Raw genomic sequence first — 25852 nt, 5'->3', positions numbered from 1 at the left:
AAAAATACATAAAGCGATATGTTGCATTGAAAAAGCTGGAGAATTTTTTTGTATTGGAATGTTTATTTTAAATAAACAGATTAAAATAAAAATTATTAAAAACTATTTGCACTTTGAAAGTTTGAGTAAGGAATCCATTTTTGAGAACATTTTTAGTATCTAAAAAATAAATTAGAGTATCTTGCTTTTGGGAATAAATTTTTGTTAATTAGCAGTCAGTACTCAATTCTTCATTATTGATGAAATTCTACACTTATTTTCTTGGTTTTATGTCTTTAACATCTGGCACATTTCTTTCTGACTTCTGTCTAAATGTGAATTTACTATGTGTTTTATGTATACGACACGGCAAAGTACAGTTTTATGGTCCTTACCTTTCTGTACAAATCACCCAGTAGATACTCACAAACTCCACTGATGTGATTCATTTGATGATGCAAAATTAGAATTATGTAAGAATTTACATTATTTGGGAATGGATTAAGTAGCCAATTGTGTTGATTGATTTCCTTTGTCTAATAAGATATTTGAAAAAAGTCAGAATTGACAGGAATACAAAATCTACTTGGGGGCTCTCAGTGCAGTCACTCATTTTGTTTTTCCCTAGTCAAGTATCTATGTTTCTCCAAGCACTAAATTTAGCTTGTAATATGGTTTAGAAAGTTTACTTTTAGTCCTTCCTTCCTTCCTCCCTCCCTCCCTCCCTCCCTCCCTCCCTCCCTCCCTCCCTCCCTCCCTCCCTCCCTCCCTCCCTCCCTCCCTCCCTTCCTCTTTCTTTCTTCTTTCTTTCTTTCTTTCTTTCTTTCTTTCTTTCTTTCTTTCTTTCTTTCTTTCTTTCTTTCTCTCTTTTTCTTTTTTTTAGTTTTTAGCTCATCATCAAAAGACTTTCTTAGGTCTGTCATTCTGTCGTCTCTATGTGTCCACATCTATCCTAGCTCCGGGTGCTGGCTGACAGCCCAGGAAGCCCAGGGCCAAAATACCTACCAGGTGGTGCCATAAACCTTGGAATAGCAGTTTCTACCTATGCCAAGAGCTAATCAACTGGATGGAGAAAGGCTTTTGAAAATGTTCCAGTTGTGCTTTGTTGGAAACCAATGCATCCTCAAGCTGCAACATCTTGCGTAAGATAGCTGTTTTATGGGGATCTGTCAGGAATTCTTTCAGCACTAATTTTTTTTCAAAATCTCTACTAAGATTGAGATCAGTAATTTCCTTGTATGTTATGATTTTGTGAATGACAACCAAAGGTCTCCAAAGAATCCTGTTGAAAATTCTGGGGGTAATTGATTTATGACTTAGGGCTTAATAGCTGAAACAATATCATGGGTGGGAGTTCTCCTGTTCAAAGTACTCATGCTGTTGAACTATTTTTTAATAACAATGGCCATTGTCTTTCATAAACTACCTCTGACTCAGAGGCCAATAAAGTTCAGAAATAGCCCTAGAGACATAAGTGTGAATTAGGATTGCACCTGAGTAGTATCATTTATAGAAGTCCTACAAGGACTACCTTCAACCGGCCATTATATATGAGATAATTTCCAGGGACACATATTCTCATACCATCAGACAGTAGGGTTCCGGGATGCTTGACTTCCAATAATTTCAAATCTGCTTTGGAGCAAATTGAATTCCTTGGATATCCTTGTGAACTAATGTAATCTTTCCCAGCCGATATCCCGGACCTATTTCAAACCCGTGCTCTTTGGCTGTGGTCATCACTGAGGCTGAGCCTGAAGGAAGCCACCTCCAAGGATGAGATTCAGGCATCAGGCCTGGGCCTGGCTCAACGCTGAGTTCCCTTACCTGATATAGGTTGGCGAGGTGGTGGTTAGTTTTGATCAAAAAGGGCTGGTTCACCCCTGGGTGGTCAACATCGTGCGCTGCTGCAGCCAGCAGCCCAAGCATGATGTCCAGAGGTGTGAGGAAGCTGGCGAGCTGTTAAAAAAGTCAGATCGGGAGGTCAGTGGGTGTGTCTCGCAAGCAGGTTAGCATTTGTTTTGACTAAATCGAATCGAATGAAGTGTCACAATATTGTTCAGGCCTCGCATCCTTCAGACCTCTACCCTCTGAAGCAATCAGTGAGGCGAGAGTCACATGGAATCGCAAGAAAAAAGGAAGGCCTGCGTGGGAAGTAACTGAGCAGGTCAAACTGTGTGGACTGTTCAGGGCCCTCCCTCTCCGCTGCCACCCTGTTCCCTTTTGCTGCCTGTCTGTGCCCAGGGAGAAGGCGGAGCCTGCGATCAGCCTTGCCCCCGGAGAAGGCTGTAAATGAAGTAAAAAGTTAAAACCAAGGCGATAAAAAATCATTTGTCTATGTCAACCACCCACTATATCGTTGCCACTTATTTGACTATGAAATCAAGAGCGGGCTGAACTGCAAAATTTGCGTATTTCTTCAATGTGTAGTCAATAAAGGGGGGTGGGTTATGTGTGAGAATCTGTCTTGTGGTGTTGTTGTTAGCTGGAAAACAAGCAGGGGGATGGGAATCCATTACTAACTTTAAATATACACCTTTCAGGCTACCTAGAGATTAAATAAACACACAAAACCTTTAATATCTTTGGGTTATTTTATATAGATGAGGCATCTTCCCAGTTTTGTCTTGGGAATGCTTGTCTGGCGTCTGCATAGTCAGTGGTTGATGTTAAAACGGATTGAACCGAAGTCTTAGACTGGGTTTGTTTTTTTCTAAAACCTTAAGAAAAATTCATCCTGTATGTTATACCAACTGTTAAACGGCTAAGAAACGCCTCGGTTTTGAGCAGCGAGCACTATTATCATGCTTTTAATTTAGGATTGGTTGATAACATCAGAGCACGCTTGCTAAGAGGTCTGCGATGTCCACACATTTTCTTGGGCCCGAGTCAGGATACTCAGTTGCCTTAGTAGGAAGTGGAGTTTGAGTTTTGAGGAGTTTTTATTCTATTTGTGGGAGACTTTAGAGGTGGGAGACTTTTCCCAGAAAATTTCAGTGCTGGTACCATCTGTAGCAAAGATTCAAGGCAAAACAGCTAGTTCCCGGGACTGCTGAAGATATCTTAGATGTAGTTTGTCATGGGGAGGGTTGTTTTTGCCCAATCACAGGCTTTCATACAAATTCTGAAAGGAAACTTCAGAAAATTTACAGCCTCTTTCATGAATATTGCATGATTTTCAGAGCTGACACTGGAATAAAAACAATTTGTATTCACATTGTGAATGACCCATAACAGTTATTCTGATCTGTTGGGTGAGTTGGGGCCCAGCAGGTAGTTTACTTGGCATTTCCAGATGGCTGAGGAGGCAGTGGGTCTGGCCTTACCTTTGGCTCCTTCAGGTAGCAGTGCATGGCCTGGGTGACATCGGCTGCGTGGACAGCATTGTGATATGGGTTCTGGCTGTGGTAATCTTCTTGAACCATGACTAGGAGGTAAACAGATAACTCAGTCAGCTAAAACCCAAACAGGAAGGGCATACGACCTAGATTTATTGAGGGTCCCTTTTGCTTAAAAATACTAGTGTCTCCAAAATGTGCACCCTGGGGATTCTTTAAAAATGAACGTGGCTTGGAAGTTTCGCAGTTCTACTGAGCTGTTTTTAGTGGAGAGGAGGGGGCGGGCAGATGGGAAAATGGTTAAAAGGATTTGTGAGGCCCTTGGGAATCCTCACCACCTTCATAAATCACCCTTTTCTGGCATTCATGAAGACTTTCATTCACAGGAAAAATAAATATGTAGGAAAAGGACACCTTTATTTCACACCATAGCTTAATTATTTAAGCTTGCTGCCATTTATGAATAATATGTCATAAAGGAGGTTTCCTTTTAAACAGCCCTGGTAGGTAGCATCAGCCTCCTGATATCCAAAGATGGGTCTACCACTTGAGTAACAAATACGGACCAAAGCAAATCTGGGGCTTCTTCAGGCAGATTTTCAATTTACTGTGTTGATCCAATGGAGGGCTCCTTGGCTTTATTTCTACCTCATTCAGATTAAGTTATCATCTTTCATGCCCTTCTAGTCTAAGGACCAGAGAGCTCTTGGAACGGAGTAGAGACATAAGCAAGGCACTTTTGGTTTGTTATTTACAGAAGCCACTAACTAATCTTCTTCAGCTAATAACCAAGGCAATGCTTAGGATGCACTATAACCAGTGTGGATAGAATGTCCAGATTTGCAAGTGCGGCCATATTTCGCCAGCCCATGCTGTGAGTTTGGCTCTGGATTCTGGTGTTATTTTTGTCATCAAATCTTCTCATTTTTTACTTGTGCTCCGGGTGTATGCACATGTCCAAAGCATCTGCATTCTCCCCCTCTACATGAATCAAAACTATTTGGCCTTATCCATGGCCACTGCTTTGCTCAAGCAATCTACATTCAGTTAGCTTGAGGTTATTTGTGTTTTTGAAACTGAGCCATGTTGTGGCTGGTTTCAAAAATTTCTTCTGTGCCATGTGTATCTTTTATTCAGTAAGTTTATTTTACAATGATATTTGAATTCTGGCTCTGCCATTATTATTTGTATCGGGAAAGTTACTTAACCACAAGGATCCTCAGTTTCCTTCTCTATAAAATGGGAATAACAATAGCTCCAAAGGGCTATGGTAAGGATTTAATGTGTTAACGTATGAAAGTCCTTACAAGGGTTGCCAGCATATGTAAGCACCGTATAAGCCTGGTTGTTGCTACTGTTGCTGCTGTAATTGTCACTGTTATTTTACTCTTGATGGCATCAAATCAACTTTCCAATTCAAAGGACAGCCATGGGGTAAGTCAAAGAGGCCAGAAACATGCTAAGTGGCAGCAGAAGGTTATGTGGTGATTAAAAATGTGCCCTGGATAATTCCTGGCAGTCAAATAAAAACTGGGGTTGCTCTTGATAGAGAGTGATGGTGGAGTTAAGTGGAAAGATGGTGGTCTTTCAAATCACAGAGACCCAGGTTTGGACCGAGGCTCTGCCAGTTATAAGTTGTTGACCTTGAGCAAGTTACAAAACCACTTTGTACTTCTCCTTAACTGTGGGCCAAATGGTGGTAATAATGCCCAACTTGCAGGTTGTTGAAATGATTAGAAATAGCATACCAACAGAATCCTGCATATAGTGGGCACTCCATAAATGGTAGTTCTTATTATTTAAAAAAATCTACTGAAGATATTTAATAACTTATGTCCCGATTAAGAGTCTTTTTTTTTTTTTTTTTTTTTTTAACATATCTTTATTGATTTCAGAGATAGGAAAGGAGGGAAAGAGAGAGAGATAGAAACATCAATGATGAGAGAGTCATTGATTGGCTGCCTAGCCCGCAACCCGGGCATGTGCCCCGACGGGGAATCGAACCCCTATCTCCTGGATCCTAGGCCGATGCTCACTCACTGAGCCATGCCCGGCCGGGCCCGATTAAGATTCTTTGAGACATGCCTTGCTGGAGTTTTATTGATATATAAAGAGATCAGTAACTTCTTTGACAGTACCTGCTCTTGTTGGTTTTCTTTATATAGCCTTTATCTACTCTAAACATAATTAATCAAATAAATAATTTTTCAGTGACTTAAATGGGTAAATCATATTTTAAAATTAAAATAAGATAATTTAAGATTAATTTAAAGTCTTTATCTACCATGCTATGATTCCTTACAGTTTATATTAAAGAATATTGTGGACTGCCATTATTCATGGGAAAGGAGGTAGGAATAAGGGGAAAAAAAAAAAAAAAGACTTACCTAAAAACCTGTGTAAGGTCACCATATCTAACTTGAAATGGTGAATGAGTCCATGGGTGTTGAAGAGGTGGCATAGCAGTGTTACCAGGCTGTTTCCTGGAGGAAAACAGTCAGCAGTTTTAACTCATTTTCGTTACCATTAAATTATCAAGATTGACAACAGGATCCATAGTTTCTGTAATAAAAGGTCTCTAATAGGATCTTCCTATTATCATCCCCTTTAAATTTGAAATTATCAAGTATAAAGGATATTATCACTATGATCTGATCCTAAGTTTTCTCATACTGTACAAGTAAAATTAGTTCATACCTTCTTCCTACACCAAAGTCAATGAATTATTAGCAACATTAAGAGTTATAAGGAGTTATATAAGGAGTCTGCCAATTTAGGTATCAATCAAGATGATAACTTAACCGTACGATATTTTATAACTCAAGCTGGCAGAGATGAAAAATTGAAGCTACAATAACATGTAAACATTTAAGAAATATTGTTTATTAAAGAATAATGATCTTGAATTTTAAATGCATTATGGAGTTTATGAAAGAATGTGAAATGGACCAAGAAGATGACTGGATGTCTTAAATAAAAAACAAGGTGTTGCCTAAGTATACTCTTCCACAGTACCTGATTCTAAGAGTTTTCAGCAACTTGCATTGTCTTTGGGCTATTTCACAACAATCAAAGTTATAGATAACTAATAGCATTTCAAGCGACTCTTGTCCATATACATACAAATAAAATTACTCAGATGAAAATACAATTGCTTTCCTCTTCCCAGTTTTACAACTATTTATAAATTCATGTGTTTCTTACTGCTTATATATATGTGGTTCTTTGAATTCTCCTTTGAAAGAGTTGTAGCATCTTACCGAATTGCTGAGTTAAATAAACCTTTGACATGTGCTCATTTCATATTTCTATGAGAGTCATGATTATACTCTCTTTTGAACAAACACCATTGAACATATTCTTTGGTTCACAGTTAGTTTCATTTACTGGTCCCAATTTCTCAGTTGATTTGAGCAGAAGGAAGATACCAAATTATGGAATCCATCCCTAGTTAGCTTTCCACAGTGCAAAGTTCAGTGTCCTGGTCTTAGGCTGTACTCTTTCCACTGTATGTTGTTTGTGAAGTTATAGAATGATGGGAAAACAATCTGGAATGACATAAAGCCCAAACTTGGTAGATGGCGGGCCATGTGAAGGTTGGCATTAAATATGTCTTTCATTGGCTCCCTAAGCTTATCGGCATTTGTTGAACGGGCACATGAAAAATATAATAGGATTTTATTATTTTCTGAAAGGAAGCCTTTATAGGCACAAAAATTTAAAAAATGAAATCAATGAGAATATCTACTTTCCTTTCACCTGCAGCCTAAGCTTTTACACTCTATCCTCAGCAATTGTTTTCTTCTGATGATGCCAAACATAACTGAACAATACCTGCAACTGGCAGGTTTAGCTCATTTAATGAAAGTGCACCAACACCTGTCCTGGAAGAGTCAGGGCTGATCAGATAAGCTTTTGTGTTTCTAATTTTCATTGGCTGACAATGAACTTCCTTCTTTTGGATGTGGCCAAAGTGTTCTGCAAGGACAGAATCTATTCTGTGGTTTCCAAATTCCTTTGGGATCCTCAAGGCCAGAAGGAAACTGTTTTAAGATTCTAAGGTGGAATTCAGTCCTTAACTCTTCCTCTGAATGAATTTTCCCTGCCCTGGTCCTTCTTGAATGGCTGCAGGCTTATGAAAGTGGGGAAAGAGGGAAAAAGGAATAACAATGTTTAAAAATAAATAGTTTTTCATAAAATTAATCCAATTTTATGTTGTATATTTTAGTGTGAATTCTTTTGGGTGACTTACCATTTGTCAAGCGATCAAACAAGAAAATGTCAAAATCCCACATTCCCACTTTGGAGAGCATATGCTGAAAAGGCAAACAAAAAAACCACTCAAATAAATCACAGCAGAGACAAATATTTGCTTTGACACAGAGCAAGTAAAACAATTAAAAAGTTGAAAATACAGTAGCATTCTCCTGTCTATGCACGACTGGTTTGTAGTAAAATAAATCCTACTCTACTAGCTAATAACAATAGTGTTAGAGGGACAGGCGCAGGGATCAGTCGGCCTGGTCTGATGGCAACCACATCTCTGACTGGCTGTGGTACTTTGGGCAAGTTCCTTAACCTCTCTGTACCTCAGGTTCCTAATTGGAAAAATGTGGTGATATTATTACTTCAGAGGGTTGTTGTGAGGTTTAAATAAGGTAGTATATGTAATCATAAATGCATGTAATATAAGTGCTTAGAACAGTGCTTGTATATAGAAGCACACACACATTAGAAATCTGTTAAAACTACAGTTCCGCGAAGTCTCTATATCTTAAACTACTATTCACTTAATGCAGATTTACAACAAATTTTAATAAAATGAAATTAAATGATGGCTGAGCACGTTATTCTGTTCAATGTGAGACTAACTGTAAAATTAACCACTGTAACAGGAAACTGAAGGGTGAACAATTGAAAATATTGGGGTAATCTACAGACCTATGTTAAATAGGCTTATTATTCTATTTTTATTTTTTAAAATACCCCCTGCTTAGAATTAGATGGTGTTAGCTCCCAGTGAGACACAGTGTTCCAGCTGCTGATTCTCCCCTCACTGTAGGCCCTGTGGCGAGCCCTCCTCTTTTCTCATGGCCACCGCTCCTCTACCTGCCCCCGAATGGCTTCTTTGTATGTTAAGAAAAATCCAAAGGCCTCATCATGGCCCACAAAGACCTTCACGACACCATTAGAAAAGTGAAGGGTTGAGGGTGTTTGTGAGGTCTAGATGGAGTGAGCATTTTACCCAAGTCATACAAATCCAAGGGCAGAGAGCCAGGACGTGCTCTCTGATGCCCTGAGTTCTGGCCTCTGTTCTTTGTGTGTCTCAGCGTTGCCTTTCCTGAGAGGTGGCTGCTTAGAGGGGAGGCACCACTGAGAGCGTCTGTCACTCTGCTCCAGTGCTGAGAGCTCAGTCTCGCTCTCCTCTAACCAAACAAATGAACAAGCAAACATTCACTCAATCTCAGGCCTTGGGTTGTTAGAAGGAGTGATTCCCACCCCCCTTTTGTAGATCTAATATTGGGAATTAGTTCTTCTGGTATTACTTGCTATTTATTTCTTAACAGTATATATACAGTATAATATTACTTCACATGTAAACTATAAGATACTACCTTTGATTTCTTTTAAACTGAGGCAGTTTATTTCTGAACTTTAAATTCCTTTGGCAGTTTGGGTTAGAGATAGTCTGCGAGCTTTTTTTTTAGATTGTCACACATTAATTTCTACCTTCAGTTGGACCAATGAATTGCAAAAATAACTGTAAAATTAGTAAAAATTATTTGAATGAATTAAAAATTATAAAAAAGATAATGCACCATGTTGCTAGCCTAAAATGGAATTAAGAGTTGGCAATTATTGGGTTAATTTCACTGTAGCTATTACAAATGAGATAATCCAATGGGTTAAAAATTTGTTGTTCTCTCATTAGTAATCAATTAGTTAAAAAATTTACTTTATGTAGTGTTCTGCAAATGTTTTGCACAGAAATGAAAATAGCTAGGTATGAATATATTAAGCATGTAAACATGTTTTACCTCATTTAATCTCTGCTCACCCCTATGAGGTATGTATTTCTATTAACTTCATTTTGCATTAGAGGAAAAAGTCCAGAGATGCTGAGCAACCAGCCAGAGTCCCAGAGCATCTCAGTGTCCGAAGCAGGGCTCAGGCCTACTACCAGTGGAGGCACCTGCTCTCGGCCACTGCCTGCTGTGAGGCGGCAGAGGGGTAGCTAGCTCACCCTTGCTTGTCCAAGGTAGTCTTCATCCAGCAGGTGGAGAGGGGCCTGTGGTATAATTCCACGAAGCAGCCTTGACGCATGGAAGTATCTTTGAAAGCTTAACAGTCTTTTCACCTTTTTCTTGGTGCCGATTTCCCCTGAGTGTGTTGTATCTGTGGAAAGTAATCAAATTCAGAAATTATATATATTAAAAAGCCCCATTTTCTCCACTATGTAAAAATACCATGTATTATAAAGGAGAGACATTTTAAAGATGTTCTTGATGCTTTCTTAAATATAGTCAATTTAATTCTGCTTTTGAAATTCTTCTAGAACCAAAAGAATATTTCTTAAATATTACATTTATTAAAATAGTGAGATATTTTTAGCCCTGCCCGGGTAGCTTACTTGGTGAGAACATCATCTCGATACACCAAGGTTGCGGGTCTAATCCTTGGTCAGGGCATATACAAGAGTAAGTCAATGAACGTGTGAATATGTGGAACAAATCTATCTCTCTCTCAAAGTCAATAAGTTAAAATATTAAAAAGTGATTTAAAAATATTGAAATATTTTAACATGTAATTTTGGAAGACAAAGTATATGAATTAAAAACTGCATTTTCTTATTAATGATGCTATGCTTAGTAAGTGAAATCCATACACCTCTGCATGCATTTAAAGAACCAGTTAAGCTTTTTTCTGCTACATTGGAACTGACATTCCAGTATTTGGATCAGGTTCTCATCCTACACTCTAGTCTGATCAAATCCTTCACCTGAATTAGAAGAGTTGAGAATACACTTGCCTAGAACTGAGGAAATGTTTCCTAGTGTTCCAAGGACATCAGTGACAAAGGAATCAACAATCTTAGCCTAAAAGCCACTTACATTCCCCTGACATGAAGCAGAGAGGGTGTTTACTTTCTAGTGGAGCACATTCTCTTTTGCTGGTGGCCATAAAAGTCTGATCCTGTCAGTAGAGATATTTTAATACTCATGTCAATGTACCTTTCAAAACTTGACTATTGACATTGTGGCCACTGTCCAGAAATACCCCAAGCCCATTATTTGAATGCCTGTCAAGGTGTGTCTTGTCTTAGCTGGAATTCTGTGAATCACTCTAGGGCCACGTAAGAGCCATCTGCTGACAATTTTGGATCTGAGTTAACTGAACAGTCTAGTGGGAAAAGGTACTGTTCATATATAAAGAAACTTTGGTTTCTCTCACGCCTCCTCCCACCTCCCTTTTCCTCTGTGGAACTCAGAGATCATAGTGGACGCCAGAAGCACAGGAATCAGTGGTCAGGGGCCTCCTTAGCAATGTGGCGCTCCCCACCGACGGTGAGTCAGTGACCAACATCAGTTTGTTACTTAGGCTGTATTATGCATACAAAGGAATAATTCAGGGCAGAGAAAACCTACTGTTCTCTGGAAATGCTACCTGATTAAAATTAAAAAAAAAATCTAGATTTCATGTGTGGAAAGAGGCAAACAAGTACGTGCGGAGATAAGAGGAATACAACGGAAGCTGGGTGTTTCGGTGCACAGCAATATAAAGATGGCACAGGTGGACTCAGTTCTACTAGTGGGTTCCTACTCATTTATATCAGTTTATCAAGTCAAAGTACAGGATAAAGTGGTTGATTCATTTATTTAAAAACATTTTGAGTGTTACTAGGGGCAGGCACTGTTCTAGATATTTGATGAGATCCTTCGGATCTAGATCCCCCAGTGAGCAAAACAAAGACCCCCGTCCTCCTAAAGCTTATATTCTAGCATAAAGAGACAGACAACAGACAATAAACATAAAGGAGAAGTAATTTATAAAAATGTGATAAGTGCAATGGGTAAAAAAAAGTAAGCAGAGACTGAGGGAGCAGAAGTTCTGTGTTGGGGTAGTTATGGTTGGCCTCATTAGAGGGTACAATTTAATCAAAAGCTGAAGTAGATGGAAGAGCTGGCCAAACAGGTATCTGGGGAAATGCCTTCCACACAGAGGGACCAAGGCCGATAACCCTAGAGCGGGAAGCATCCCTAGCTGCGGGCCTGCAGGCGGGGAGGACGGCAGGAGGCCCACGCAGACGGGGCGGGAGCGAAAGGGGGAGGAAGAGACGAGGGCTTGGAGCGAGGGGGCCTGAGACTCGCACGGGGCCTTGCAGGCCCCTGCAACAGCTTGGGCTCGAATCTGTGTGGAACATGGAACCACTTCAAAGTTTCGAGCGCAAGGGGAGTACAGTCATGTTACGCTTAAAATGGGCCGCCCGGGCTTCTGCGCTCCCCGGGAGCAGGTTCTGACGTGGCGAGGCCTGGTGAGCCGCTGAAACAATCCGGGCCGAGGCCATGGCCGCTGACACCACGGGCGCGCAGTGGAGAGGTGGGGAAAGGGTATATTTGGGGTACCGCCAAGTTTGGGGCCCGAATAACCAGGTCGATGGAGCTGCCTCCGCCAAAGATGGGAAAGTCTGCGGGTGGAGCCGGTGTGGGTGGATTTCAGTCTTGCACACGCGGAATTTGGAAGTCTGTCGGGAAATCAGGTGACAATGGCAGGGAGAAACAAGCGGCTATAAAATCCAGGGCTTGGGAGGAGGCTGGGTTGGAAACATGAATTTAGGGGTTGTCAGATGAGATTATCTAGGGAGTATAGATACAGATGAGAAAAGCATCCAAGTCACATCTTTGGAGCATAAGCTCAGATAATGTAAAAATAATTCAATAATAAATTAAATCTAAACAATAAAACCATGTCATAGTTAATTGGTTATGGTAGCTTGTAGGTTAAAAAATAGCATTTGCTATTATATACACACCAATATTTTCTAAGCTACCAAGGCAAGCCATGACAACGCTGTTCAGCACCTCCATCTGGGTGTTCTTTAGACAACAAGAAAGTCATTCAGAAGTGATGCTAGATAGCTATTTATGAAAACAATAGGGTTTAATTTTCTTATTTGAGAAAATACATAAAGCTAAATGGAAAAAAAAAGCCTCAAGGTAGCTCTCAAAACAGGAAGGACATTTAATAATAAAAAGATAAATTTATTTAAGACAATATTAATAACTTATTTATCAACTTTTATTTAGGGAGTACTTTGTGCTATGTGAAAAAGTGAAAAACTAGCATATCAGAAGCAGGAGGTACAGCTGGGAGAAAAAAATCCATATAAAGAACAATCTGTGAATAATAGTCATAACATTTTGAAGTGTTGAAATGTGTTGTACAATTACTGAATAAATCTGACACATTTGTTTCCAAAGGACTTTCAGTGAATAGCTAGTATATTTACTTCTACAATTAGATATATTATAATATGTATCTCTGAATAGATAGTTAAATGATTAGCTAAACTAAATTTTACAGATACCTCAACTAAATTCAGCTTATGAAAATTCAGTCTTAACAATGTCTCTAATAATAAAATACTGGGTTGATGCCTTTATATAATTAAAAATATCATTATTTAAAGGCATTCAAAGTTATCCTAATGGTGCTTTTTATTTGGCTTTTATTGTTCTATGGGCTATGGGTCCCCAAATCCTCTTTTGACGTAGTTATAAAATGCTGCTCCAGAATGTTTTGTTGCCTGGTCCATGTGTGCATTGACCTGACTGTAAAATTCAATTTCTGCTTACTTGTTGTTTTATGAATTTCACAAATATGTGCATATTAACACGTTTCTGTACTATTTAGTCACTAATTTTAGGGTTATAAAGTTTAAATTGGCATGACCAATATGGTAATTAAAAAATTCACAAGTTGGGGTTGGCTTAAATGCAAAAAATGCTAATAAAAATTATTTTCATTTTGAGTACCTTCTCTATGACATATTCTCTTTATAAGGGCTAATGAATTTTGGCAGCAGGAGGAACTTTAAACCTAGAATAAATACCTGGGATTAAAAAAAGCTATAAGCCCACCTATGTGATGAGGCTCTTTTTGTCAACTGTATACCTGGTTCCTTCAGCAAGTTCTGTATCCATTGTTTCCAGAATTTCAATAGTTAGCAATTGGTGCAGAAGCAGCTCAGGTGATGCCGAGAACAAAGAGAACCTTTCTGTTTAAGTGGGCAGAACTTGCCCTAAGCAAACATGAAGCTCCAACTCCATAAATTTAATATCAATACTTTCAGAGCATTAATCCAACAAAATCTCAAAATAATGTGTTATTAAAAAATGACCTACTCTGATAATTATCGTACTAATAATTATAATACTTACATATTATATAGTTATTGTTATATGCTATACTAATTATATGATAACTATAATAAAATTCCTTGCTAGGTTAATGGTTATTCATACGCTTTGTTAGTTTACAGAAATATTATAATCAAACTCCATTTTAAAAGAATAATCCCATTTATAAAGCAAGATGCTAATACTTTTTGGAATCATTTTCTCAATCCCCCAGATGGAGGTTCAGGGCCCAGGCCCTCCCGCCACCACCATTCGCTGTGATTAACCTCCACTACGACACTCAGTTGTGCCTGAATGATTGGAAATCCACTCTTATTTACAAGTCGGACTTTCCTATTAGACTGCAAGGTCTTGGAGGCCAGATTCCTGCTAGCTTTCTTTGAATTTCCACAATATCCTGCAGGTTGTAGGTGTTAAATACATGATGACAGAATTAAATAACTTTCCTACGTGTGAGCTCTGGTTCTAACTTCAAGAATGATGAACCTTGGAGAAATCAAGATAAAATTCTAGTTTTAAAGATGCAGTTTTAAAAAAGATGAGAAAAATTAATTAGTTTGATTTTAGGTGTAATGACTTCAGTACTCAAGTCTCACCTTTCACTGTCTAACCTCTCTAGATATTAAAGTCTCCATTTATTCATAAAAAGAGCCAGTTGCCACAAATCCTTTTAAAATTTAGAAATGATATTATAATATTTAGAAATGATATTATAATATTGATACATAATGTTATATATAGAAAACCCTATCAAAAAACTGTTAGAACTAATAAACAAGTTAAGTAAAACTGCAGGATACAAAATCAATACGTAAAATCTGTTGCATTTCTATACACTAATAATGAACTATTAGAAAGAGAAATTAAGAAAACAATCTCATTTATAATTGCATCCAGAAGAATAAAATACATAGGAATAAATTTAACCAAGGAGGTGAAAAATCTGTGTACTGAAAACTATACGACTAATAAAAGAAATTAAAGAACACACATATAAATGGAAAGCAAATCTGTGCTCATGGACTGGAAGAAATAATATTGTTAAAAGTCCATAGCACCAAAAGCAATCTACAGATTCAATGCAATCCCCATAAATATTCCGATGCCATTTTTCATAGAAATAGAACAAACAATCCTAAAATTAGTATGGAACCACAAAGGATCCCAGACAGTCAAAGTGACCTTGAAAAATAAAAGTAAAGATGGAGACATCATGCTCCCTGATTTCAAACTATATTTTGAAGCTATAGTAATTAAAATAGTATAGTATTGGCATAAAAACAGACACATAGAATAAAGAGCCCAGATATAAACCAACACATATATGTTCAATTCATTTATGACAAAAAAGCCAAGAATATACAATGGAGAAAGGACAGCTTCTTCAATAAATGGTGCTGAGAAAACTGGACAGACACATGAAAAAGACTGAAACTAGACCGCTGTCTTACACCACACACTACATTTAATTCAACATAGATTAAAGACTTGAACATAAGACCTGAAACCATAAAACTCTTAGAAGAAAACGTAGGTGGTAAGCTGCAGGATATAGGTCTTAGTGATGATTTTCTGACTTTATCACCAACAGCAAAGGCAACAAAGACAAATATAAACAAGTGAGACTACATCCAACTAAAAAGCTTCTCCCCAGCGAAGGAACCTATCAACAAGATGAAAAGGTAACCTACTGAATGGGAGAAAATATTTGCAAATCATATGTCTGATGAGTTAAAAGGAGCTGAGAAGCTAAGTTCTCGAAATCGAGGCCTTGAATAGAGACGTATTACGCCCCGTGTCATTAGCTCTTCCATGCACGGCACTCACGGCTTCTTGATGGCTGTCACTAGAAGAAGAGCTTTGCCTCGACGCCACTCTCGAGTGGGAGGAGGGGGAGGGAAGGAGGCTCTTCTTTAAGGCAGAGCATATTGTTTCTCTAGTTCCACCTTTTAACGTGTTTACTTTCCCAGTTGCCATTTCTCTTTTATGTTCTTGACAGTGAAGAGAGAACTGACACGGCCGGTGTGAGTCACAGGAGAGAATGAGCCCCCCCCAGGGCGCCCCACCCGCTGCATCTGCGCCAGGCACGTGCCCAGATGTGTCCTAGAGGGTCAGGGTCTTGTCCTCACCAGCCGCCCAGTGCGCTGCTTTTTGGCAAAATGTGCCGTTTTTAGCCTATTGTTTCTGCCTAACATAAAACCCATTCCAACTCATGGATTATGAATCTCTAAATTCTGGGGTTCAGGGATAGTTGAAAAGCGATTTCCTTTTTGTAAGGAGGGAAAAGGGCTTTAAAAATAAGCTCTTAAGACTTCTCTGGGCAATAGAGAGGCTTTTCAAAATCCCAGTTTGAATGAAATTTAAATGAATTAGCAAGAAGCAGATCAAATTCCCTCAGTCCTAAAGAGGAAATATACGCCAGGCACAATGTGGTTTTATTGAACCCTCCGCTTCTCAGCGTTTGAAATGTTTAGCAAATCCCCAGTTTTGAGGGCAATGGTTTGTGGTGAGCAAATTGAGATGACCAAACTTTCAGTTGATTCTAAGTCTCCAGAGGTTAAAAACTGCTGCATTAACTCCCTAGTTCTCAGCATATATTTAAAATAAGTGTGGTCTTTTATCTGGAGATGTGTTTGGATTGTTAGATTTCAGTACAAAAATTCCAGATGTGTGTTGTAATATACATGATCTCCTTCCACTCTGTCTGCTGATCGCCTACCCCAGGATCATGGACTAACCCTTTGATTGCCTCCAGTTGTCCCTTCCAATCTATCTCACCTACCACTGACAGATTTATTCCTTAAACAGCTTCCACCATGTCAGCTCTCTGCTCCAAATTCTTCAATGGCTCCTCAGTGTCTACTTAGCTACATTGATATTATTAATTCTGGTATTCACGGCCCTCCACATTGTGATGCCAACTTACTTTTCCATTTTTATCTCCCAGCAGTTCCCTTGCAGATAAGTAGGTCTCTGTTCTTGCTGTTTTTCCTGCCCATGTCCCCCATGTTTTTCTGTGTGTGTGCTGAGTCCCACATTCCTTTTCAACTGAATACTGTCTCTACCTGTTGAAATGCCACCCACCCTTCAATCGCCCACCACGAGTATTTCCCCCTCACCTCCCAAGCAGATCTTCTGTGAGTTCTCCTAACACTTTGTGGTTGGTATCATAGTCCCTGGTATTCTCCGCTCTCCTACTATTCAGCACACTATTGTATACCATGTTGGGGTCGAACCATTTTCATACGTATGATGCCCGGTTTAAAAGGTGTTTATTGAATACAAAAATGAAGGCATGAGGTGATTACTGAGTGAGATATATAGCTTTTTATTTTTCCTACCTACTGTAGCACATTACTTCCTTCGGGTAGGTACCACCATGGAATTGTTGAATTGAATGAATTGTCCAGAACAGGGAAGATTCATTCATCTAACACAATAGATAAGAGCATGACCCCCTAAGGAGAAGAATTTGAACTTTGATTTCTTTTCTGAATATAATGATTTTTCTGAAATGATTATAAGTGCACCTTTAGCATGGGCATAGACTAGTACAAAGTTTATCCATTGGTAGAGGTATGGGTAGGAACATGTAGCTCCAAAAACTTTTAGAAAGACTCCTTTATGTTTTATTATTTGGAAAGGAAATACATTGTAAGTGGGCTCCTTTCTCTTTGTAGGTTACAAAGGCTACTTGAATTATATTTCACTTGAGTGAATCCTCTGATTTGATGGATTGAAACAAGTGGGTATCTACATGTAGTTGGAGTATAACACTTAAAATGTATATATCCACCCAAGTTCATCAGAGAACTTGAGATGTTTAATTGTACATCCAGGTTTGTCTCTTATGGCCTATGGTTCTCTACGGGTTATAGTGGCACCTTAGGTGTAATCACAACTACAACTCTTGGTATAGGACACTCGTGAAGCAAAAGCTTCCATTAAGACTCATACCATTAATGGGCATGAAAAGCTATATGTTTTCACATTGAGCTAGATCATAGAGAGGAAAGAATTGTTTTAATGACTATTACAGTATCCACCTGAATGGGTACCTGAACTGTCCCCAAAGATATAACTGATATACTTAATCTAGAACAAAAGTAAGTGGCCTCTCCATCCACTTATTTCATCTATAGCAAGAATAGTGCTTGGAACTAGGAGGATGGAACTAAGAAATATTGAGGACCTACTAGGTATGTTTACATTTGTCATCCCATTTAATTTTCATAAAAGTGGGTATTAGGAAGTTGGTATTAATAGGTACATTTTACAGATGAAGCAATGGATTTGAAAGGTTTAGTAATTTATCCAAAATTACACAACCGATCAGTAGCAGAGCAGGGACTGGAACTCAGGTCTATCTGATCTTGAAGATGATGTTCTGTTAATTATATCCTGCTTTTTATGGGAAGCATAGGGGAATGTGAGAGTCCAACACAGAATCCTATTTTCCCTGGGGAACAGTGATATGTCAATACTCAAGGAATCTCAGGTTCTCTCCCTTTAAAAAAATATGGTAAAACTAAAACAATAAAAGAAAAGTTTAATAGAATTCATAAATACAAGTTTTTTAAAATCAATAAAGATTTAACTAGAAAAACCCCCCAGAGAAATAACTTCATAATAAAATCTGGAAGTGATTCTATGTATGTAACTTTCCCGTTTCTCTCGCTAAATATACGAATGGAATATTAAGAGGTGAATAAAAAATCGCTTGTGGGTTTCGAAATGGAAAACACATGTATTACTGACACTTACTTAATGTGATTTGATTGTTAGGTTGTTATACAAAGACATTCTCAGACATTGGTTAGCATCTCAAGCTCTGGAAGAGACAAACATTTTTGTTGTGTACATAGAGTGGAGCAGCAGTTTCAGGGGAAGGGAAAGAGTGGGAGGTATCTGGGCAAACAGGCTGCCCAAAATAAAACTGTGGCAGGATGCACACAGGCCTAGCGTTTAACCAAGACTTCAAGTCACTTAAGATTTTACCTGAAGCGCTGCTGACTGAGGGGGGGTCTGAGAGCATACTCTTACCTGTCTAACACAGGCATTTTTTCTTCTTCTTTTCTCTCTCTTTCTTAAAAGATAGAATTTCTAATTATCTTTATAATGCTAAATAACATTCCAATCAGGAATGGTTAATAAATATGAAATATTTGGTAGCTGTCAATGACTGAAACTGAAGCCCTTTTGGCATGACTTGGCTATTTGTTCTTTCTGAGTCTTTCTTGGTGCTTAGATTTAAGTAGTGTGGTAAACACCAGGAAGGGTCTGCTTGCAAGTATTCATTAAGTACCTACTCTGTGCAAGGTCCTGTGGTACTTGAATATACAGAATTTTTAAGATGGAGTTTCTGACCTCAGCTATCTAGAGGAAGGTTGTGGAATGGGCTCTATTTCCTTTACTACTTTTAGTTCTACTTCAGCGTGATGGGTAAAGAATATTTTCGTATAAAAATGTTTAGAAATTATCATGCAAAGTGGAAAATGTGAGCAAGAGGAAGATTATTGGCCTAGTGGGCTCTACTCTCAAGGATGTGATGATTCACTTTGCCTCTTGCCCTTGACACTGTCTGGTATGTCTGTAGGGGCTGTGGCAGGGTGGAGAGGGTGAGCGAACAGGATAGGAGAAAGGCATGAAGAAGGGAAACCAAAAAAGAAGGGGCATGCAAGCATCCGTCAGAGGTGACCTCTGTCTCAGCGAAAGCCAGTCTGAAAGGAAATGTAAGAATTTTTGCACCACCCTGAATCCCACATGGGCTTGAGATTTGCTATCAGTGTGTTGTGCTCTTTCTGGTAACGGCCTGGGCTCTACATGCCCTTCCAGTGAGGCGAAGCCGAGCTACTGCGGGGGTGGAGTGGGCAGTTGAAAATATATTCCTATTCTTAGGACTATGGAGACCACAGATAACTAAAGACAATCTTATAGAAGCCCATTTGGGGGAAATGTGAATATACACTTAACCTGCTAATGCTGCAGAGGCCTGCTCAAGCAGGAGTTGTGGAAATGCAAATGCAAAGGGGTGAAAGCAGGTGGCATAGAAATGCACCAAGAGCAGGTCAAGTATTTGTGTCGAACTTTCTCTTGCCTCTTTCATCCTTGTTCGTTAGCACTGGATTTCTCTGAATGCAGAGTTTAATTGCTGTGTCTGAAGCAGGTGACAGAGAAGGGAAGGCAGAGACATGGTAGCTACAGAATCAGTTCAGCTAAGGACTTTTGGAACAACCAAAAAGAACTGTCCTCGATTATTTCAATAGCTCATCCTTGCTTTCCCTTTCCCCTTTCTTTTCCTTTCTCCTTCCCCTTTCCCTTCTCTTCTCTTCCCTTTCTTCCCTCCTTCATTCCTTTCCTTCTCAAAATATTAACTAAGGGTTTACTTTGGTCCAGTCTCTGGGTGGGCTGGGGGTGCAAAGATGATGAAGGCACAGCCTCTTCCTCCAGAGAGTTCTCTGTCAAGAAGGGAGCTCACTCCTGTCCCTTCTTGGCAGTTAACAGCTGAAAACAGTGGTCCGGGGTTGGGGGTGGGGTATCTAAACTTTTCTGGGACCTCCAGCTGTCCTTCTAGCAGTCAGCTAGTGTGCTGGATAACTAAGCAGTGCCCTCATGGGTTCTGGATCTTCAGGAGCCGCTATGATGCCATGATAGTGCTACTGTTCTCCCCGATGTTTCAAGCATTTCCACTTAGGTGCACCATGTTTAGCACCATCCTCCTGTGTTACCTGAAATCTCAGCCAATGGGGCTGTCTACCTAGGCAGAGCCTACAGGTGGTGTGATGGGGTGGAGTAGGAAGTGTTACTTCCAAGGAAATGAGCCCTTAGTCTAGAATGAGATGACCAGGTTCAAGTCTCGGTTCTTCTACTCATCTGTGTTTTGTGTAAAAGAATTGAAATTAACCTACGCAGTACACGCTCAATAAAGATTTCGTGGAATATGTGAAGACAGACCGTGTCAGGATACAACTATCATCTGGAAAGAGCTGCTGGACCAATCAGTGACTACCTGAGCTTGAATTAGCCCGCAGTTAGGCAGGCAGTATTGGACAGACCCTGATGGGAGGGGGCAGAAGGAGCAGCCTAAAGCTTGAGGTGCTATCTCAGAATGGGGGAGGCTCTGTTTGGGGAAGAGATGGAAGTTGGGGTGGAGAGGCAGAGAGAGTAAAACAAAGGTGGTGTGTGGAAAGTCTTCCTTGCCCATCCAGCGGTTGCTGGTATTCTGTGCTGGCCTCCTAGCACAACCCTACCCCAATTTATATTCAGCAAAGCACTTATTCATGCATATCGGAACTGTCATGTTCACTTGTCTTTCTTACCCACTAAACTGTTAGTTCACCTAATTTAATGTTTAATCCCTAGTACTGATATTCTTGGTTGCACACAGTAGAATTACTAATTTAAAAAAAGTAGGTTCCATCTTAAGCTGAGGCAAGTGTTTTCAACTTTCCATTTTTGAAAATAAAACCCTGTTAGTTATTTTCAATAATCAGTTTTGTGATAAGAATTAAGGGGACAGATGTCAAATCATTGCTTTGGTAATTTGTGTAGGCCATATTTGATTCAAGCATACATGCTAAGCTAGCTTTCCAAAAGAACGGAAATTAGCCATCTCAAATGCCAGGCCCCAGCGCTTGGTAAAAAGCAAAATCTGCCCAGCTTCTTCAGTGTCCTAGAGAATATCCCTCTCCGTAATGACAAATCACAGTCTGCCCCCCTGGTGACCTGGTTGGGTTGACAGATTTCACACTGTTTAAGAATGAACAGTGAGGAGTGTTCTATTTGGAGAGTCTCCAGAACCATTCTTCAAAGTGTCAGAAAGATTACAACAGGGCGCAAAGTTCAGAAGTTCAGTTAAGTTTAAGGTCCTTTACCCTGGAAAGTTTCGTTAATTTTTTTCCTTTTTCTTGTATACCTCAGTAAATGCTGCAGTTGCAAATTTCTCAGCATGACTTGGTCAAAACCCACTTAAATTTATGCCAAGAATCTGCTTTTAAAGCTATGCTGTCAAAATTTGCAGCTCTGGGAGGCTTAGATAATTCAAAAAGTATCTGATTTTCAGTAACCAGATTTCTAGTTATATCGAATTTCGGATTCTTTCAGGAGCCCCAACTCGAAATGTTTTTCTTAAAAGCAACTAAGTTTTCTGACTTTAAGTATTCCTTATTATTATTTTTTAAACCAATTTTAAGCCAACAGAGAAACTTTATAGTTAACAAGCTGAAAACAAAAAACTTCTGTTATAATAATAAAATAGAATACTGTTATCATAGTTTTAGAAGCCATAGAGCTAATAATCTTTATTTAAGATGTTTTAGAACCCAAAACTGTCACTGATAAATAAAAATCCCACAGAAGATTAATAACTACACATTAGAAGTAATGAGGGATTTAAAAAACAAACAAGGCTGAGAGTGCTATTAGATTTATGAGATCAAATTTTGGGGGGCCTTTTTGGTTCTCACAATGATGGAAAGGACCTGAGTGAAATTTAGAGGAAGAGTCTCAGAGAAGCTAGATGTCCCGAAGTGTCTGGGACAGTTCTACACATCAAACAGCTGTCTATATCTTGTTCAACTTTTCAATGGCTGTCCAGGTATTCACGTCGGTGAAAAGCCTGTTTGTTATTATGTGAGACTGAAACCTTACCCTGTTTCCTGGTTTTACATATACACACAAAGTATTCTCTTGCAGTTTTAATACTCCTTTTTCAGGAATGCAACTACTATGCAAATTAAGGGAGGAGTGTAATTTTGGCAGGGAGGGGCGGTGGGCCAGAAATCACCAGTGGCAAGACTGCTTATGACGTCGGATTGTGTTACTAACATTGCAACGTGTGTCAGTCCGCACTAGTTGCTGTAATATTCTCCATGATTCTGCATGATCTGCAATATACGACATCATTAAGCTTTTCAGGTGGTTATGCCCGAGCATTTACATATGTAAGTCACATATAGTCTTTCTTGTAATTCTGCTTTATAATATAGCTAGGAGCTTATAATAATTTTTTGAGCGTATGTGAATAAATAGGCTATGGATTTCCTTTCAAGATAGTAAAGGAAGACATTAAAAATATGTGCTGCAAAAAGGAGGCACTGGGTCTGAGAGGGTCAGAAGCATTCACTAGGCAAAAGGCACTTACCGGCCACTCCCCAGCCTTCAGCTGGGAAAGCCGGCGCAGCAGCGGGCTCCAGGCTGCAGCTCGGGAAGAGCCTCACGAGGGCACAGCGTCCACCCTGCCTGGGCCTCACCATCCGAGCGGGAGCCACGTTCAGTTTCCCCACACCCCGTCATTCACATACTCTCCTTTTCCTAAAATAGGCCTTGAATATTGATTTCAATGATTAATTCTTTATAAAGATACAAATAACTTAAAAGGAGTATGAAATATGTGTAATATATTACCTATACATATAATATTGATAATCTTCACAAAGATACCCTTTCCTGAACTCTGACGTGGAAAAGTTCTTGTAACAGGACAAACTCTCCTGTGGTTAACATGTTATGTAGGGTTTAACTTTAGAAAAAATAAAACATGCCATCCACAGCAACAAGTCTTGAATAAACAGCTTAAATAATTTATTTAACGTGTCTAGTCAAGCCCCTACTATGTGAAAATCATTGTTCTGGGCACTAGACTATAGCAATGAATGAAACAAAGATCCTCGCCTTCTGGAGCTTATATTTCGATAGCATAAGGTGAGAGCAAGAGCAAGACTGATTTTCATTAGTCCCAAGAAGGGCACAGGTGGAGACACAGCGTACTCCATACCGGTCAGGGATGTGTGCACACGATACTGTCATTTAGCATTTAATTTTATGTAGCAAAGTGATTTCAACGTTCTTTTTTTGTATAGCTTTTCTAACAGCATAATATTTTGTTGATGCTTTGCACATATTTCTCAGCCCGATTTAAAATTCCACTCCACAATTTAAGGAGCAGAATTTAAGAATTTTCTAATACTTCAGCCCAAGTTTTCATTTTTTAAATGTAATTTAAATTGTCCTTAAATCACCTTGAGTCACCCTTTCCTTTTATTCAGCCCATTAATGTCATTGGTAAATGGTTACCAGAGCTTCTTAATGATCTTTTAAAGGAGTTAAAGTGTTTCTTCTCTTAATCTTCTTTTATTGAAGACAGTTAAAAATAATACCAAGGGTGAGAGCTGTTAAATACCGAGTTCGAAAATACTCCAAGAGAACATTCCTGTCATCAGACTATGGTGACATTACTTATTATTAATTTCCATATAGTGGGTGTTTCTTACTTATCTAGCTATTAATGTTAGATGAAAGTCATCAATCATATTACTCTATTAGTCATTTTCAAACAACTAAAAGAAAAAACCATTACTTTAGATGATTTTCAAAGGATCAGGTATCATCACTGGCCTTTATAGGTTCAGCAAATGGAAATTTTAAAAATAAGAAAGCTAAACTTTTCACCAAGATTGTTTTGAAGTTCCAGTTAATAACTGCTATTGAAAATAAGTGACTCTGAAGCATTGTAAGATTCTGAGAAGTCATGAGTCACAGAAGAAAAACTAAGTTATGCCCCAAATAGCTTTTGTGTTAGGAGTTCTTGGTTATAATTTTTTCAAAGCAAGTTATCCACATTTGGCAAGTCCCAATTAAGAGTGTTTGAATAACTAGAACATGCTTGTCTTTCAATATATTATCTTATCATTTGAGACGTTTAAGACACCCTTATCTTTTGAGACATTTCTCTCTGAGGTATTACAATCTATTTGCCTGTGAAGATGATTTTTTACATGAATATTAAGATACTTTGGCAGTGGTATCAAGAATAATGTTGACATTTTGTAGACCTAATATTGCCCCTTAAAGAATAATTATTGTTATAATCAAAGGGATAAATGTGAGGGAGAAAACACTTTGAGAGAAGAGATCTTTCAGGAGAAGGAAGTTTACTCGTTTGTTTCCTTTACACTGCTGGAGCTAAGCAATTAGGACAGTGCCTAGCACATAGTAGGTGATCAATAACTATCTATTGAGTGAACAAATGAATAAAAAGAGTATCCCAGCAGCCTTGGGGGGTCCGGAGGCCTGCCTGAGAAGAAAGCATCATCAGCAGGGAGGGTGGTGGGGGGTCCTCCAGCGCAGGGCATAGCGGATGATCTATAAACCCCTGTGTGGCTCTGCAATCTGACCGTGTCCCGTGTGGACTTCTCCATCCTGTCAGGCCTCTGACATCTCTTGTGTAAATAGAGCATAATAATAATTAATGGAGCCTACCACATTGCTGAGAGGAAAAAATAAGGTTATAAGTATAAAGTGTTTAGCACGCGGAACATGTTCAATAAATATCAGCTAATTTTAGAGTTACAACTGTAGATTGTATATTGATATTAGATTGAGATCCTGGACTCTCTGTGTAATGAATTTGGATAAGAATTGAACACTGAGACCAGTATATGCTATTTTTATAAAGCATGCTGATAAAGAGGTCTTGATATTAGGTATAGCAGGTTGGACTAAAGGTGTTGAAATGATCCAGAATGCATTTTCATTGTACATCCAGGAATAACTGGCATTTCTTTGTAACTTAGTTTTAATATTTAGAAGAAACCACTTTCTATGTAAGATATGAGGGAGAAAAAATGTGTTGTTCTTTACTTACGAGCCTTTAGTGATTCTCCATTTTATTTTTTATAGACTAAATGACACTGGCAATCAAGATGGTCCTTGGCTTGGTTCTAACCAATCCTTATCATTGAGTAAGAGTTTCAGCCTAGTTTTATGTAAATTCCGATTACCTTTCCTCCAACCATGCAAATCCCACCTCTCAAAACTACACATTCACTCTAGTATCCCAACACACTCACCCTTTGAATGAACACAGAAGTTCCCTACCCTTGGTCTTTATTTTGAGTGAACTTAAAAAAAATCTCCACTTATAAAAATCCAATTGTTGTCCAAGTTCACTGCCAACCTCTCCGAGAGGTTCTTTGCTAGGATGTCCATGCTGTCTCCATTGGCGCCTCCTTGGTGCCTGTCAATTTATCTGGTGGTGTCAAATCACCTGCTGTTTCTCTCAGTTGTGTACCAGGTTCTCCCGAAATGTTTTGTTCGCCCTTTCTCTTCTATAGCTGC

The 25852-nt window shown here is 38.9% G+C and overlaps 1 protein-coding gene across 1 annotated transcript in view; it reads right to left on the bottom strand.

The window, feature by feature from the left end:
- Positions 1 to 25852, bottom strand: part of PDE7B (phosphodiesterase 7B) — a gene marked incomplete at its 3' end in the record, with an annotated part of 119152 nt that overhangs the window by 20976 nt on the left and 72324 nt on the right. The window contains exons 3-7 of the mRNA XM_081141437.1: positions 9562 to 9713; positions 7570 to 7633; positions 5705 to 5800; positions 3306 to 3406; positions 1807 to 1938 (exon numbers count right to left, since the gene is read on the bottom strand). Of these exons, the coding sequence (XP_080997563.1) occupies positions 1807 to 1938; positions 3306 to 3406; positions 5705 to 5800; positions 7570 to 7633; positions 9562 to 9713 (545 nt within the window). The remainder of the gene's footprint in view (positions 1 to 1806; positions 1939 to 3305; positions 3407 to 5704; positions 5801 to 7569; positions 7634 to 9561; positions 9714 to 25852) is intronic.

The sequence above is a fragment of the Miniopterus schreibersii genome, assembly GCF_964146895.1.
Source record: "Miniopterus schreibersii genome assembly, chromosome: 6".
NCBI classification, from domain to species: Eukaryota; Metazoa; Chordata; class Mammalia; order Chiroptera; family Miniopteridae; genus Miniopterus; species Miniopterus schreibersii.
This window is presented reverse-complemented; position numbering and strand designations above follow the sequence as displayed.